The sequence below is a fragment of the Agelaius tricolor genome, unplaced genomic scaffold (assembly GCF_023055355.1).
Source record: "Agelaius tricolor isolate 1412-34295 unplaced genomic scaffold, bAgeTri1.0.p SCAF_7, whole genome shotgun sequence".
NCBI classification, from domain to species: Eukaryota; Metazoa; Chordata; class Aves; order Passeriformes; family Icteridae; genus Agelaius; species Agelaius tricolor.
The window spans coordinates 35,507,106-35,525,380 of record NW_027269267.1 but is presented as its reverse complement, the minus strand read 5'-3'; the positions used below and the strand labels follow the sequence as shown (position 1 = coordinate 35,525,380).

General features: G+C 39.4%; 2 protein-coding genes across 6 annotated transcripts in view; one reads left to right on the top strand and one right to left on the bottom strand.

The window, feature by feature from the left end:
- Positions 1–7,420, top strand: part of FARP1 (FERM, ARH/RhoGEF and pleckstrin domain protein 1) — a 201,054-nt gene extending 193,634 nt beyond the window's left edge. For all 5 annotated transcript variants that reach the window (XM_071430946.1, XM_071430945.1, XM_071430944.1 and 2 more), the window contains exons 23-27: positions 259–371; positions 869–1,032; positions 3,487–3,594; positions 4,592–4,743; positions 5,825–7,420. In XM_071430946.1, coding sequence (XP_071287047.1) covers positions 259–371; positions 869–1,032; positions 3,487–3,594; positions 4,592–4,743; positions 5,825–5,906 — 619 coding nt within the window. In that variant the 3' untranslated portion in view covers positions 5,907–7,420. The remainder of the gene's footprint in view (positions 1–258; positions 372–868; positions 1,033–3,486; positions 3,595–4,591; positions 4,744–5,824) is intronic.
- Positions 7,421–10,749: 3,329 nt separating this feature from the next.
- The window catches only part of STK24 (serine/threonine kinase 24), a 52,243-nt gene continuing 44,717 nt past the window's right edge, over positions 10,750–18,275 (bottom strand). Inside the window, exons 8-11 of the mRNA XM_071430940.1 lie at positions 18,060–18,183; positions 17,074–17,142; positions 16,060–16,196; positions 10,750–13,743 (exon numbers count right to left, since the gene is read on the bottom strand). Of these exons, the coding sequence (XP_071287041.1) occupies positions 13,707–13,743; positions 16,060–16,196; positions 17,074–17,142; positions 18,060–18,183 (367 nt within the window). The 3' untranslated portion in view covers positions 10,750–13,706. The remainder of the gene's footprint in view (positions 13,744–16,059; positions 16,197–17,073; positions 17,143–18,059; positions 18,184–18,275) is intronic.

Here is an 18,275-nt window from a genome sequence, read left to right as displayed (position 1 = left end):
TGTATTTGCTCCTAAAACCATCTTCTCAAAGGTATATTCTTTTCTGAAAGCCACTTGTTAAGAAAAAAAGTGGATGGGACACAATAGAGTGGCAATTGTGCAAGTTGGAACGAAAACTAAGTAATCAGGGAGAAAAATGTAGCATTTTGTGTCTGAATTTATTTATTTCAGTTAAAAGTAAGCTCAGCTTGTGTCTATTTCTTAGAGTTTGCTTTGAGCCTGTATGAAAGTGAATAAAACCTGAATTTTCATTGTTAGTTCCCGTGCTGAAATGGACAAGTGGACTGAGGACATCCAGATGGCAATAGACCTGGCAGAGAAAAGCAGTGGCCCTGCCCCAGAGTTACTGGCAAGCAGCCCACCTGACAATAGTAAGTAAATGCCAGAGTAGGTTTTATTCACTTTTGTCAGTATGATTTGTGGTTGCTTCTAAGCAAAGTGGTGAGAAGTGCTGGCCACAAGTCAAACTGAGACATTTGAAGTTGATTTATACACATATATATGTATAGATATATTGAGATATGTGCCATTTTAATGTTCTTGTTGATGTTAGCAGAAAGTTTCATTGAATAGAGAAGTGACTTAAGCATAATGATTCCAGGAACTATTTGGGCAGTGCCTGTCCTTGGAAGGTATTAAAAACACCAAAAAAGCATGGTAGTTAGCTTTTAATTCTAACACTTGCAGAAACACATAAATTAAATATATAAAATATGATAATCTATTTAAAGTCTGCACAAAACTATTTCTAAAATGGTGTTTTAAAATTAGTTCACAATACTGCGGCCAGAATTGATTTGTTTAATTTTTCCAATTATATATGTTGTTGCATAGAGGAAGAAAGATGCTTTTTCCCTGCATTTCATAGAGTCTCCTGATGAAACTACTGTAGACCAGGAATCTGAGGACGACCTCAGTGCATCCCGCACCTCACTCGAACGTCAGTCACCCCACCGTGGCAACACTACGGTGCACGTCTGCTGGCACAGAAATACCAGTGTTTCAATGATCGACTTTAGTATTGCTGTGGAGGTATCTGCCTCAGAACCACCTGAACTGCAGCTCCAGGCTCGCTTTTCAATGACAATTTCCTTTTTGCTCCTCCTTAACAAGTGCGCTGTTCCCTTGTCTCCTCCTGGGGAAGTTCCAGGCATGCTTATTAAAGCTCCTCCCATATTCCCAAATGATGGCATAAACCATCACTCAAGCAGCACAGACCTGCTCCTATAGTGCACCTCTGTACAATCAGTTAGAGCAGTAATTTTCATAGAAGCAACTGTCAAAAAAAAAGCTGATCCCCTTTAGAATGTGAAGCAGTTCAAACTGTCTTAATGCTTTCAGCTACAGAGGCATTAAGTCGAGCGGAAAGGATATTGTCTTTAGCTGCTGCAGCCAGAGTTTCAATTATGTGTATTACTAACTTACTTTCTTTACCTAGCCATCTTTTCTGGAACCTTGTCTCATTGCTCAGTCTCATCTGCTTTTTCTTTATTCGCATTTTCCACCTCAAAATAAACCCCTTTTTTCACCACTCTGATCACAGCTAAGCCAATTTGATACACATTTGTTAATTCTGTACTCAACAGCTGAGGTGCAGACATTGTCTTTTCAAAGATTGAAATGAAAGACTTCTAGCTTAGTGTAGGTTTTAGGATGAGGTAAGCCTGCTGAGGTGTTCTTCCTTCACTGAAGACAGTCCAAGGAGCTCTGTGTACTTTATCACAGCCCTTAGCAAATGAAAATTTATGCTCTATGAAAATGGAAGAAGGAATCTTAAAGCTGAGTGGATCTGCACTCGCATGGCAGCCCTCAAACATCAGCCCCCCATTGCTCTAGAGAAGAGATACTGATGCAGAACACAGTGATGTAAGAACAAACATATTCAGAGTTTGTGTAACTGCCTCTGTTTTTAAACAGGAGGTGAATTTGTTGCAGCAGTATGACAAAATATTCCATGCTAAAAAATGCTGACTGTAGAGCCTCATTTCGGTCCCACATAGGTGGGATTTTCCATTCTTCATACCCTTATATCCTGCAAGGGAGGAATAGTTCAGCACAGGACAAGGTCTCGTATTTTTCCCTAAAGCAGAGGCCTTATTATAATTAGATACAGAACTTATACCAGTGACTCATTCTAATGATTAAAACATTTAGTTAGGCAAATCTAACTAGGTCTGAGATCAGTGTTCATTGTTGCTCATTTTTGTTCCTTCCCTGTGCCTCCAATGAACACAAAGCAGTGAAGACCAAGCAACCCTGGAGCCATGCCTTGTTCTGTGAAAACATCTCCAGCTCCACTGCTGCTCCATGCGTGGCAGGGCCCGCTCATGCTCACCTCGTCCTGTCGGTGCCTCTCACTTCAGCATTATCGTTTATTTTCTTTGTGTCTCTCCCTCCTTTCTGTCTCTCTCGTGGTAGAAGAGCCTCTCTCTGTCAGTGACTGTTCCTCCCTACCTGCTGGACTGATCAGTGATCAGCGGCCTGTTTCCATTTCATATGTCTGCTGGTACCGAATGCAAAGCCTGTCCTTTTATGATATCCTCCAGAGTAATGAGGTAACAGAAAATTAAGGAGTACACCTGTAACTTAGGGCAAGGAGGCAGTTGTCCAGATATCAGAGAACAGGATGAGTTAAAGGAAAGGCTTTAATGCATATCCAAGGCTGGTGAAAACAGAACTTTTTAAGAATACTTCATTTGTAGTAGCTACACTAGGAACCCCAGATTTCAACTATTAAGCTTTACAGATTAAGTTGTTAGCTTCCGCATTAGATAAAGAGAATGATGTAAACAGCTATTGTGATCCAGGCAAGAGCCCTACAGTCAACAAGGAATGGGAAGTCATTGATAATTCACTGAGAACTCCCCTTCATTTGCAAGGAACAATGATGCCTGGCTTTCCATCTTCACTATATGAAGAGCAGTTGGTTCAACCACCCATTAAGTACATGTACTTGGTTATGGCTTACTCCTCCTTTATGTTAAACTAGCCAAAATCCAGCTAGAAATAAGGTGAACAGTCCTTGTTTTTGAAATCTTTGAAAAGTACCATGTGAAGTCCCTGGGTACAGAGACCTCAGTCTCTATCTGCAATTCTAAAGTATGTCATAATTTTCCTTTACATCACAAACTCATGTCAGACTTTCTGTTTCCATTCTATTTAAGTACCATTCTAAAAGAAGACAGTAGGATTAACAAGACTGAGGTTTAGTAACAGATTACCAAAAGCCACCTCAGTTGATAAAATAATTAGTGTAGTAGCTTTGAGTTTTTGGAAGTACCCAGCTGCAAACAAAAAAATATGTAAAGTACTTACCTACTGCTCAGCAGTAGAAAAATGCAGAAGAAAAGTATGTCCAGTCAGTTGAAACATTTTCATTTACAATCAGGTCACATAAAACCAGATAAAAGCAAATAATTTTTCTTACAATAACTAAGCTGCAGGCACCTTTCACTGTTTTACTTGGCTGCTTTTGATCTGTTTCAGAACCAGCTGTCTGGAAATCTGCTAAGAAAATTCAAAAACAGCAACGGGTGGCAGAAGCTTTGGGTGGTGTTCACCAACTTCTGCATGTTCTTCTATAAATCGCACCAGGTAACCAACCGGGCAAGTGTGAGTGGCTGGAGATGACAGTGGGGGGTTCTTTTCCAAAGAGGCAGCTGAGAGAGAAGTGGATAGCAGTCAAGGATGCCGTAGGCTGGAGCAGCAGGTGCACTGGGCACGGCTGCACACACAGCCTTCACTGCCACTGGCACACAGAGCAGGGCTTGTTCTCACTGCTCCTGGGCCAGTTCTTTCCTGAAGCTTTCAGCAGGCACAGTACAGATCATTCTTGAAAGCACAGCAGAGCTCACCACTGCTCAGAAGCTGTGATGCAAGCTCAAACCAGGCTTTTATCACTACAATTAAAAACTTAATAGTGACTTACAAATTCTGTTTACCATTACTGACACTTAAGCCAAACAAGAGAACAGTGGTCAATGATTTAATCTACCTGAGCAAATATCCTACTGCAGAAGTAGGGGATTCCTGTTTAGAATCTGTTGGACTTCAGAGCAGGGCATAAGCACAAAGTAACTTGAGTTGATACATTATGCTTTGTTATAGAAATCCTTAATGATGAAAGAAGGAATTGGAGGATATTGCACACGTAAGAGGGATAAAGAAATTGTTTGCCATGCAGTAACTGCACTTCAGCAGTGACCCTGCTGGGTGGCCAGCACAGCTCTAAAGGAGTTTGCAAGCTGAGGATGAACCTGGGTGGTGCCCTGCCAGTGGCAAATGATGGAGCATTATGTTGATCAGTTTGAAAGCAGTGAAACTCCAAGATATTAGCCAGCTTTCCTTCAAGGAAATACTGATAGGATCAACCTGCAGCAGATCCTTATGCAGAGGGTCTGTAATGATGACCAACTGAAACTACCAGACAATTAATCTTATTGCAATTGTATAAATCTGGTCTTTTTCTGCACATGTGTAGAAAGAAACACAGTGATCTTTAAATGAGGGTGTGTATCTGCTTTCCATTTACTTATGCTTTCTTTATTTAAGGGCATTTGATCTCAGAGCACTTTCCATCATATCTTTTCAGGACAATCATCCTTTAGCCAGCCTTCCTTTATTGGGATATTCACTTACCCTTCCTTCTGAATCTGAAAACATTCACAAAGATTATGTGTTCAAGCTACATTTCAAATCCCATGTGTACTACTTCAGGGCTGAAAGTGAATACACCTTTGAAAGGTAAGTTTGTTTTTGAGAGAAAATTTTTGTTAAATTCCAGGAGCATTCTTCCAAAGGTTACTAGATACAAAGTTTATTTAGTAAGTTGGTTCAGTAATACAGGCAAGTGGTTCAGCACAACTGGAGAAAGGACCTTTTAAAATTATAAAGGAAGTTTTAAACCTGATACTGCTAAAATCAAGTGATTGGTTGTGATGATATGGAAGCAGTAATAGTAATTACTGCAAAACCTGGAATTATCCAGTCAAAATGGATCAGGCTGGCTGTATGGGGAGCTCCATGCCTCAGACTTCAGGAAGCATGTGAACAGATCACAGGACACCTCAGTAGCTCTTCAAAATAGCTTGGCTTCCTTTAGTACAACTGCATGGAAAATCCACACCTGAAAAAAAATTCCAATTTTTATAGAAGCAGCTGTTCCTACTACATATTTATGCCACTTCACCATGTAATTTTTACACCTCCCACTGAACTTCAGATACATGGAGAGTCAGGGAAAAGGCACTACTCCTCCTAGTTTGTGGTTTGGGATTGTTCATACAGGGAACTAATTTAGCTCTTTTAGCATGAACATGTCAAAAATCATGATGTCTTCATCAAAGAAAGCTGCTCTTAACCTTTAGCCATGTCAGTCCAAAACTATAAACAAGGCAAATTGTAGGAAAGTGGTGATAAAATAAAAACACAAAATGCTTTTATCAGTTCTAGGAAAAACAAGCAGAAACTGCAGCTAAAGTACATTTTTTTGCTCTCAGATTTAAGAATGGTTGGTCTCAATTGCTCATTGCTTGGACCACTCAGAAAAAAGATATTTGGTGTCTGCAGAGCAAGTAAAACCATTATTAACTTCACAAGTTTTGGGACCCATCCCTGCTGTTTGGGACCTGCTGTCTGTTCTCTCTAAACCTCCTTACAGTTTTGGAAGTTGCCTTGAGACAGATTTAGGGGTGAAGTAGGAAGATGCTCCCGCAGGCACTAAAAATCAAACTGTACAACCAATAGCACAGACTGTACCTGTCAAGATCTCCTCCCCTGGGAACTGACCTTCTTTTGTTTGTGTCTGTCCTGGTGCCTCCCACAGATGGATGGAAGTGATCCGAAGTGCCACCAGCTCTGCCTCTCGCACTCGAGCTCTGAGTCACAAAGAGCCTCACGCCTATTGACGGCTGAACAAGCCGCTCTGTTGATTGTCCAGCAGCTGCTGATTTTCTAGAGGACATTTGAAACTCTTTTTCTCCCTCCAAGTTTAGGAAAACTTACACTTTGGTAAAAGAAGAGAATTGAGTATGGTTTTGCAGAAACTTTCACAATTCCTCAGCAAAACTGTTTAAGTTCTCTGAATATACAAACTAGCTTACCATCATCCCAGTGGCTGCGGTTCATTTCATGTCTTCTATTTTGTCATTCTGTGCTGTTTTTAGCTTGTGCCAGTATTAAAATATTGTCCTTATTAGAGTGCCAAATGCCAAAAGACGTTTTGTTGCCTCAAAGATTGCACCTAAAAGAACTCCCAGATGACTGAAATCTGAAAACTTTCTCCTCTGAGGCAAACACTATTTTCTTCTCTTTTCATAAAAATATATTATTTTTTTTTACCATGTTAATCTGTAGACTGCTGGGCTTTTAAATGTAGATGGATTTTCACAGTATAGAATATAATTATATATACAGCAAGCAGTCTAACAGGAATGAGATAACCTTCAGATTTCATGCTTTTTTCCCCAGTCTTTCTACATTTAATCAGCAACGATTTACTAATTTTCTATGTTTAACAAGGAAACAGTTGACAGCTCATTCTCATTTCCCTTTGGGGTCACAAATCCATGTGGTATAAATAAAGTATAGGGTTCTTATCTAACCATTTTTTTGGTGCAAGTTGACCAAACTGTTCATCTGTTGGCTTTGAAAAGTGAGTACTACTTGCAAGACGAAAAATTTTTAAAATAATCCAGTGCAATATTATTTGGGCTGTTAATGTACTGTGAATGGTTATGTACAAGAAGAAATTAAAGGCTGTGGTGACATTCTGCTGTTTGTTTTACAAACTTGAAAGAAAACCTGTATGCTACAAGAACCGCAGCTATTTGTGATTCATTTGTAGTGTTTTGGTAACTAAATTGCTCTAAGCTGGGGGGTACTACTGAAGCCCCGAGTTTTCATCCTGCTTGCTACACATCCCAAATTGACTTGCAGTTTATTGTTGGAATTTCAGTCTCTCCCTCTCTCCCCTGTGGCTCAGGCAGACAGAGAGTGACTCACACAACCTGCAGCAGAATTACCCATTTTGTATGCCTAGCTTCAACATCAGCTGGCACCACATTTTGGAGAAGTTGGTGGCGCTGAGAAGGTTGGCAGCAGCACTGTATCTGCAAGGCTTAGATGCTTTCCCTCATGTTCTAAGAAACATTGTCACTAGGGTGATGTAAAACTTCCATTGGCAGAAGTTTGCTGTGCTGGTAACACCCATCACCATTAGAGGCCTTGGAGGAAGCACGGTGCTAAGCAGAGGGGGCCTGAAGGTCAGTCTGGGAAACAAAGCTGGGCAAGTTCTATCCCTGCTTTTTCTTCATCCAGCTACTCGCTCTGTTAATGGCTTGTCTGTGTGCGATGTGTAAAATGGCTTCTTACAGCTTTGCTCACAACAAAAGGGAATAAAATACCTCACTCCACCATTGTACATATGCCTGTTTCGAGACAGTAAAGTGTTCTTTCTGTTACCCCCAACCCCAGACATACCTCTGTCCAAGATGAGGATGGGCTCCAAACCCTTTAGGACAAGCAGCAGTCCTCATGGCCAAATCCAAGCACATCCTGACAAAGGGAAACTCTTTCCAGAGCATTTCCTTCAGCTGCAGGGAGACCTTCAGCCCCTTGGGCAGGTAGAGTGCTGCAGTTGCTCTTTGCCTCAGCTAGTGCTCTCCACACCAGTGCAATAATCACACCTACCCTGGAGCACTGCCTCTGGCTAAGATGTGCTGAAGGACAAACTTGGATAGTAGGTAGGAAAATCTGAAGCCCATTTTCTCAGCTGCAGGTCCCCCTGCCTTGTCCATTCTGAGCCTGGCACCCTGCCCTGTAGGGAATACAGGAATTCCAGTGCTTCAGGGCTGTCCAGGAATGCGAGCACTGATCTGCATAGTGAGGAGAAGAGGAAATAGCACAGCATAGGTGAACAACAACTCAGCTGCAGCCATACTGGTCTGGGAAAACAATGCTGAAAAAGCAACAGCACTCTATGTTGCTATGAAGTAAAATGCTGCAGACCTGGTCCTGCCAAAAATTACTATTACTGAGTGGTAAAATAGTACGTAGCAACACAGGGCCCTGCCTCTTCCCTTTAGAATTGTTGTCTGTAACAGTGAAAGGCTTTTTTAAATGTAAATTATATTGAGGGCCATGCCCTTAATTCAGCCAAAACTGAATTTTAATTTAAAAGCCTGGGGCTTGTTGGATAAAATGTTCATTAACTGCTGTCTGCTGCAGTAGTTTATTCTGAGCTCTCCAAAGAAATCAAGTAACACTTTTTCTCATTAAGTTTCATTTTTACATGAGGTGAATTTGGAAAATAAGGCAAAGACCAAAATACAGTGATATTTATTGTTAACAGCAGAGACCAAGTTAGGCTGTGGGTGCAACTCTCAGAATGCCCACCTAATCACCATTTTCACCTTTTTGTATTATTTTTCCTATTTTAAAAAAAGTCTAACACAAGAATTTTTTTCCTTCTCTACTAGTGTGATTTTTAATTTCTTTATAAAATGGAACCATCTGAACTGCTGTCACCTGTCAGCATTTTTCTAGGTGTCTATTCCCAGGGTTAACCCAAAACTGAAATGATAGTAAGAGAGTAAAATCAATTGTCTTGATGCTCATATCTTGGAAATGGGCAGAGTCCACATGTGTGAATAAAACTCAATGTACTAGAAAGCTCTAATGTACAACCACTTATTTTTAATCCTGATTCACATCATAGCACTGCCTGTTCAGCCAGGCAGGGCCTGCAGAGAGGGAGGGTCACTGTGTGCCAGGTCAGGATCTATCACTAAACACATCTCTCTCAGCTGCAGGGAAACCTCAGACGGGGCACTCCAGGAGATTTGCTGCTGGTGCTGTTATTACTCACCATGAAATAGCTGCCAGTTTCCAATAATGGACAAATAAAAACAAAACAGGGATTTCATTGCCTCAGGAGGTAGCACCACAGGCAAAGGGATCAAAAAAGCCTGGACTCCTGTGGTTTTTTCAACAAGATTAAGCATCTCCACCATTTATCTGCTGTCTAATTTAACCTCTGTTAAGATGTGTTTGATAATATACCTCAAACCCACCTCTTTTCAGAACATTTTATTTGAACAACACTGACACCTTAATGCCTTTGTAAATTCAGCTGAAACCAGACAAAAATGACAGACTGAAAGACAAGTCAGCAGGTAGGGGAAAACATGCTGTGATTGCAGAAATCTTGATGAAAGTCTCTGACTAAGGAGGAAGAAATATTCGTTTTAGAGACAAAATCAGGTGTAATAGCCTGCCATTCCATCAGCCAAGAACAAGAAAGAGGATCAAGAAAGACCTGAAAAGCCCAATCTTGCCCATTCTTTCTTTCTATACAGGACCAATTACATGGTCTTAGCCCTCAAAAGCACAGTTACCTACGTGCAGGCAGATGCACAACTCCAGCTGCTACAGCACAGGGACACTGCCTCTGCCCTGAGGCACAGGAAACCTGGTAGGGGACAAAATAATGGGCAATGTGCCACACATACAGTTTTTAGCAGCAGAAAATAGTAATGAAATACAACTACAGGAGTGCAGCTGTCACAGTTTGTCACCAGGTAAAGGTGCAATCCATGTAGTTTGTTGTGAGCACTTAATCAGTTTCACTGGGATGGCAGGATGGAGGCTACAAGGTGGGTTTTAAATCACTGCCATCTGCAAGTGCTACAAAATCTGAGTTGATTGCCACAAAAAACCCAACACTGTTTAATAACCTTTCTGCATATCATTACTGACACGTGGGCAATAACTGCTCTAGAAGTCCACAGAGCATCCCCTCCAGGGAAGGGGCCCTGAATCTCATCTCACTGACCACTCAGGTGGCAACATTTCATGAAACTTTTCCTTCTTTATTTCTAGGTCACGTAGTGTACAAGGAGGTTTACTGTGTTGGTGTAGAGTGACAAAAGTAAAATTTAAATTTTACTTTTACTCTACACGGTTATAAACAGGCAGCAACATTACAGAAAACAAGACACACACTTTCATGGTCCTCTGTAATCATGCATTAGAGGTGCATACGATTGGCATGTGCTCAATGCAGTTCCCAGCACATCTGCACAACACGGCTAAAAACAGGAAAGACATTTGTGCTATACCTTCAGCTCCTCCCCAGCAGCCTACAAAACCGATTTGGAATTGTCCTGATCTTTGCATGACACCTGTGCTTATCAGCACTCTGGATAATCTTCCAATGGTGACATTTGTAAAGCAAAACACATTTCCTTCAAAGCCAGGTTACTGTAAAATTCCTACAAACTGGTACCACGCAGTTTAAAAAGTAATACAGAACGTGACAGAAAGTAGTGAGACCTAAAGAAGACATTGCCCAACTACATTAAAAGCAAATTAAAAGGCAGATGATGGGGTGCCAGGCTACAGGAGGATGGGAACTCACACTGAGCCAGCTGCTTTGCAGTGAGGTGCCAACACACTCAGCCTCACCTTCCCCCTCCACCTGCCCCTCTTGCACAGCGGGGGCAGAACACCCCAGTTAGGGCATTCCACAAAGATCAGTTCATCTGTTCCCACAAGCTCACACACAATGATGGAGCTGCAAAGGAACCATGGCACTGCAGAGTGAAGTCACTGCTTTGTTAATACACCAGAAGTGTTCTGTGCCCTAGCACATCATCCTTCAGTGAACTGGTCAGCAACTACAAAGTGCAACTGCAGAGAAAATTAAGGTAATAAAATAGATCTGAGAGTTATAAAAAAGCAAGCCTTCAGTTCAAATAACTGATTTTATTGTTTTTAAACAGTTTATTTACTGCCTAATCATGAAATCCCTGACAAATAAGCAGTTCTACTAATTTAAAGGTTTGCATAAATAGGGATAGCTTGTCATTTAGTATAGTCAAGACTGAGTGAAGTACTACCTGCACAGAAAAATCATCAGTGCAACATCGTAACACAGACATGTTTTAAGCATGAAAAAACCTCTCAAAAATATCAATACACTTATTTTCCTCTGAGAAACTGAGGTGGTGCTTCTTTCAAATGAAGCTCCTCTTCTGTTACCAATATAGACCTGATTTTTAAAGCATCAATACTTTTTAATAGCAAATGATTGTACTTCTACATTCAAGATACAGCACGCTTTTTTCAGTGAATCTCAGTTTAAGATAGTCTATATTTAAATAATCTGTATATTACATATAAAAATACACATCTCTACCATAAATGAGGTCTTGTCTTCTTCTAAATGCCCAAGCCTTTTGGCCACCTGCCCTCGCCACAAGTCTTATTCATCTTAAGCTCTGACACATCAAGCAAATTCTTCTACTCAGAGAAGTACTTCCTCAACATACAGTCCTGGAACACAACTAAAATGCAACTCAAAACACATACATATAACTTTTCAAATGAGTGTTCAAAGAGTGTAGCTTAGAATTTAATTCAACTTGCTGATTGATGAATTCTTGACAATCAAGTCAGTAGCATAAGTTTAAACTTCCCCACTAAGTCTCAGAGTTCTGTGCATCTTCAATTAAGCTCACTTTAATTTCCAGTTCTTCCATTAACAGATGACTAGGGAACAGCTTACACTGATCAATTTACATTTCCAGTGCAAACACACCTGTTGATTTCCTTGTGCAGTCACAGCACAGGGATCTATTGAAGGCTGAATGTTCTCATATTGAGACATTAACAGGTAAATTTCCATTGCACTGCATTCTGATGCCCATTTCACAAAAGCAGTGCTAAATTTGTTTCCTCAAAAGTGAGCCTATCCATAACACTTAAGAGCACACTAAACAACATAATTAAAACTATTAATCTAAGTGGAGTTGTAAAACATTGCTCAAACTTTAGCATTGTTCAATTTATTTTAAATTTCCTTAGCCATAAAGGAAACCCATTACCTCATTAGGCTGGCAAATGAGTAATGCCTGAAAGCACGGCCTCAAGATGAACACACACCCACATTTCTTCCAACTGTTGTTCCAACCTGGGCAGAAGTTTACTAGCTCTGTTAGCAAGACAGTGTCCTCTTACTGTTAAATTCTTAAATTAATAAATTAAGGCTATTAATATGCATAGACTAAGGGCTACCATGGTGATAGAAGTCCTGGAAGGAGACCTCACCAGCTTCCACAATGGTTAGAGTACCTGGGTTTCTTGTACCAAGCTAGGCAGATATGCCTGTATTTTAAATATTGAGCCTTTCTGTTCCAAAGCTTCCATCCATATTTTTTTTAAAAAAGTAAATATATAAGTTACTTCACGGTCATGCAAAGCATAAAGTCATTAAATTTTCTCATTAAAAGAAGGCAAAAATGCTCTCTTAGCTACTGGAATAAGAAGAACCTGAATATACTCTTGGTGAAACCAACCAAGGTGAACCTCAGAGTAATACTGTGGGGGGAAAAAAAATAGCAGCTACCTAATCAACTGTGCATACAAGTAATGAACTAGTATTACTGTTTCCAACATCTGTGACACCTGAAGTCAGCTATCTAGAAACCCTCACAGGAATAGCGGAAATCTTAAAATTCAGAATTTCATTAAGTAACTTTTCTCTGGAGAGGCAAGCAGCAGGAGCCAGCACACAGCACCTGGGCTGTTTCTCAGTCTCTCTGTCCAACATCTATCCATTCTGGTAAAGAGATGCACAGATCCAGGCAGCAAGACCAAATACTGGATCCATGGATGATTTTTCTTTTATGCCTAAAGACATTCGTTTTAATGATAAAAATAGGCATGATAAAGAAATACTTGCCACTGTCTTAGAATCTACACCTTAAGGAGATATTTCAGAATAAATGAAGGGAATAAAGATTTCTCTGAGCATTCAAACATGTTCAAGTGAAAAAAAACTGTGTCTGAATTTCACAAGCTTCACAAATATCTGTTACTAAAACTGAACTATTTCAGAATTAGCATTGGCACAGTTTGAAACGGAAGGTATGAAAGAACTCATTCTCTAGGAAAAAAAATCATTTAAATTTAAAGCTTTGAGAGACCAGGTGTATGAAATTTAAAACAACTAGAAGCAGTACCATAAACAGAAAGTGATGCTCAGAATGTAAGTAAAAAGAAAGAAATGCTAGAGAAACAATAAAATTGTGTCTATGCTGAGGTACAAATAGAAGGTTCTATAATACAGGATTAACTCTTTCAATGGCAAATACTTCACGCACAAAAATCTAACCGAGATTCACTTACCACATAATTCAAACTTTACATGTAATAAAGGCAAGGCAATACTCAGTTATGGCCTGTCAAATGTTTACCCCACTAACATTATCTACAAAAGCACTTTACCATTTTGTACACAGTGATTTCTTATGCACATTGAAAGGCTTTCTTTTAAAAAAGACATTATATACATATCTGTACACAATTCCAACAACCATGCTCCATCTCTCAGTGGAATTCTTAAAGCAAGATACCTGAGGTTTCTCAATATCTTCAATTTCTCTATCACAAACCTAAATATACATTTCAGATTTTACAAAAGGACACCTCCCTGGAATATGTGAATTATCATTTTAAAAAATTATAGCTTTAAGGAGCTGAAAAAGATTGCCTCCATCCAAGAGACTTCATTTTCACTCTTAGAATGTCCTTTCTCCCAAGGACTTTTCAGAGACTGAGAGGCAGAACAGCATTAGGGTGCACGCCTTCAGTGCAGACACCATGGGATCTCTGCTGTCTTGGGAAAGCCAGGAAGGAAGGGTATGTCAGTAGGATGAAGAACTTCCTCCAGCTAGGGAATATCTGAAGAGGAAAAGAAATAGTTACTGTTGCAACTTTTAGAAAGGTATTTCACAAGAAGCAGCAATGAAGTGATTCCATTTTATGCTGTTGAAGTTCTGGCCTTTTTCCTTACACAATGGCACTCACCACTGCCACCACACCTTAAAGGAAGAGCCTTGGAACTGAACAACCCTGTTAAGAGTATCACTGCTTTCCTAGCAAACAGCAACAACCTGTGCTCAAATGTGTTACTGAGCAGCACTTGATGATGGAAGAACATTTAGTGACTCCACTTTCCTACTCTGCAAGCTTACATCAAATCTTTTCAAAATATTACTGGGCCAGGACAACTCTGTCTCTTGATCTAAGCAGATTCTTAAATCATCCAAAGAAATAAGCACACCTTTTAATCACATTAGCTTTCCAGTAAACTTCACCAAACAACCAAAATCAAAACTGGAGGGGGAAGGTTACTGGATTCATGCACATTACTGGGCAGCTATTCTGAGGGTCCCAGTTAATTCATTCAGACAAGCTTACAAAATCCAGTTCTAACCAATCATAAGGGGGAGTGAAAATGTAATCAGAAACTTGTTGTTGAAAACCTAACTTCAGTAATTAGCTATCAAATTGAGAGGGTATTATACTGAATGACCTAATGATGTAACAGAGCATACTTCTTGCAGCACTCAAACAAGAAGGAATTACTTTTTCAGCTCCAAGAAACAGGTTTATCCCCAAGTGAAACCTACTAAGCTATGGAATGATTCAAGCTCATTTTTAGTGGGAGTTCTTGCTATTCATTCTTTCACTCCCTTTCTGGAGTCATTATCCCATACTAGCTGGAACACAATCCCTGAAAAATAGAGAAAGTTCACCCAGATGTGATCCACTGACAAACATTCTCTATGAACAATTCTTTCTGTGCTAGAAAGAGAATGGAGTGCTTGCCTTCACTGCTCTAAGACATTATGACCAAGAAAAACACTAAGTCCAAGGAAGCAGAACAGAAGGAAAGCAATGCTAAACAGGTATATAAAGGGTTCTGAAATCTTTCTCACAGGACAAAAATTATGAATGTTGTTGTCGTGACAGAACAAGTAAGATCACTTCCAGCATCTCCAAAAATGCCCATGTCTTGGCACTGTCTCCACATGGCCATTTTCAGCCTCAACTGCAGCATCAAGTTTTTGAGGTTTCCGGTTCCAGGAAGATCCTGTACCAGACTGATAAAAATACGACACTGAAATATTAGCTGATGAAAGACTGGATTCAATTTTGGAACCCCTAATGGAAACAACTGAGATGGAACCTCCAGCAGCTCTTTCAAGTCTGCCAGGACCAAATGAGACAGGACAGGACATCTGGCATTAGAAGTAACCTTTCAGCACTAGAGATGCTGAGTGGGCTTCATTCTTAACAGCCCATAAAGCAACAAACATGATTGCCTGCAAGTTTCTTGGCATTGGTTTTTACCGAAGGAGAAAGGGTCAGCCTGGAAATCCTGTGCTTCAACCTCAAAGCTGTGAATTCCTAAACTTTACCAAGCTGTGGTTAGAGACAGTGTAAGGGAGACACCTGCTTAGGGTGATCTTTTTCCATGTAGTGGTCCATGATTAATCACTGACATGAGTTTTTTCTAGTACCAAGCAATCCAATCTGGCTGCTGTGAGATTCACACCAGCTGCGGGCTCCTAGAGTCAATGTTACATTTATAGCCTCTTCCAGCAGCAATTCTGAAATTTATACTTCTTGTATTTTCTTGTGCGGCATTTAAAGGAACAGAAAATTGATTATTTGTTCCTAATATATTCCTAAGGAAGGCAGTTAGAAAAATCTCATTAAATTTGGCATTTTGAAGTAAGACCAAATATTGGTTTTGGAGGTGTCACCCAAAGGCCATACAGACTGTCTTTAATGAATGAACAAGGAACCACTGACCATGTGAGTGAGGGAAGCACAGACCAACTGAACAGTCAATTTATCCATGTGGGCAAAGGAACCTAAGAGTGACACAGAGTGTTCTCTGCAATACACACCCAGACACCAAGGAAGTGTGTGTCCCTTACATGAACTGCAAAGGGAAAAGCCTGTCCAGTCTCATTTGACACACAGTATGCACACCAACAGGATGAACATGCATATGTGCTATCACCCGAAGCAAGAAATTAGAACTGCTGACACGATTAGGTGTTTTTCCAGTAAGCAAACACAACTGCACAAACTGCAGGCACAAGTGGTTTTCTTCTTCATTAGTAACAAAAATTAATTCTTTCAATTCAATGTAAGCCAAATATTTATAGAATTCTGTAAGCCATACTGCAATAGTTTCATTACCTCTGAAGCCTCTGCACAAGGTGTGACACCATGGTATCTGCAATGCCTGGACAAGCCTCTTCAGCTAAATAAACTGCCTTCCTCAGTTCTTCTATGGAATCTGTGTTACCACCACAAACCTCACTCTTCTCTTTCAACTGAAAGGAAACCAGGAAGAAATATATTAATGAGATACTAATAAATATTTCTATACACAATATAATGCAGAAGCTTGTTAGGAAGTGACCATCAGTGTTCACAATGTCAGCATTTGACTTTCATCATAGACCCTCACATACTGAAGACTTTTTTCAAGCAGAAGTTTGTCTTTACAGTACTTATCAGGATGTCATTCATCTTCACATATCCTTTTCAGCATGCTCACAGCCAAAAATGACAACAAAGTATCCCAAGGGAAAAAAAGCAGTATTTACCCACAGCTGTTTGGTTTCAAGATGTGCTTCCTATACTTCAGTATCCATACTTGCACACCTATAGTTTATACATATACACTGCAGTAATTTTATCAACTTTTAAAAATAATCATATCTTCATAAATTCTTCTCTTATCCTTCATATATTCTTTTTCAAAGTTGTTTTTAAGTATTTGGGGGGAGAGTATAAAAAATATAAAACTCAGAATGGGAACAAAATACAGTTTTCAACCCTGAAATTCAAAAGTTAAATTCTTTATGATCTGGTCTACAACTGTATCTTGGAACAGATCTTGAGCTTGAAATTTGTAATAAGATAAATACATAAAGTAGTGTCAAAAATAGAATGCTGCAATCCAAACATTGACACACCTTTTTCTTGTCACGTTCATTGCTTTAGGCCAGCATGGCTGATGTTACTACCATGCATATCAAGTATTGTTAGGAACAGATCTCAGAAGCAGACATACTAAAGGCACAGCTAAAACTTAACACAGCAAGTTCAAAATGGGTAGTAGCAAACTTAGGTATCATTCATTATATTTTTCAATTTTTTTTCAGATAAACCTTGGAATTGTTAAGTTTTAAAGCAATAACTTACCTCTGCAAATAAAGGGGATATAATTGTAGACAGGCATTGGGATAGAGGCCTCTTTGGGATATCCTTTTCCTTTAAAGAAAAAAAAAATCTGACCAATTTTATTTTTGAAAAAAAGAATCCTCATTGTATGCTAATAAAGACAAAATGTAGTTCCAACATGCTACACTTTATGAAAGCTCTGTTTCCATATAAGGAAAATGTTCTACAACATACTATTCCAAAGCACTGTGGAAAATAGAGGCTGAATTAAAATTTGAGACTGCAGCACCTCAAATACACGCAAGCTCAAAATTAGAAGGGGAAAAAAAAAAAACAAACCACAAACCAAAACCACCGAACTCCCACAATCCTACTGAGCATTAACAAGTAATAGACATGCTGATATTTACTAGGTTCATCCTGGATTATACAATATTTTTCTTATATTTCTCCTTAATTTTCAGAGCCAGCACAGCATCAACCTGCTCTGGCCACACAGCTTGCAAAAAATACAATGGGGCAGTTCCTAGACATCCCTTATTCTGGGTTGCTTGGGTTTGGTGGGTTTTTTTTGGTGGTTTTTTTTTTTTTTGGACACAGGCACATTTTGTTCTTTGTTACATTGTACTCTTTTTCCTTAAAAGACCAAAATGCCTTCTCCAAAACTCTAGCCTAGATTTGCAATGTACTGGTTTTACTTTACTATACAGAACGAGATTTTGAAAATACAATATTGCCTGGTCTTCCTCCAGTGGTTTTATTCCAAACTAGAGAAATATTTTGGTACGTATTTTGTCAACTACAAAAAAGGACACATTAACAGAATGCCCAAAATTCAAGGCTTACTCAGAAAGTTTTGTGAAAAGCAACTGCAGAAAACATATTTTTAGCAAAAGTACTGGAAGTTTCACAATATAAATATTTTTAAAGGCATAAAATAAAATCACCCCACTAAATTATTAAAGCAGAATTATCTCCTTGTACTATGAAGTCAATATTTTGAGCACCTTATTTCTTTGCAACTCCAAAGGCTGGGCTGCTCCATTCTCTAGATTCTTGGGGTCTTTTTCTCTTATTGTAAAGATCCACTCTTCTGTGTCACTCCCACCTGAAGCCTGACCATCTGCTTCACTTCAAGGGAAAGGAAAAAAATAAATCAATTTTTATTACCTACACCTTACTGCTGATGTTCATTAAATGTACACACTAAATATAAAAACTCA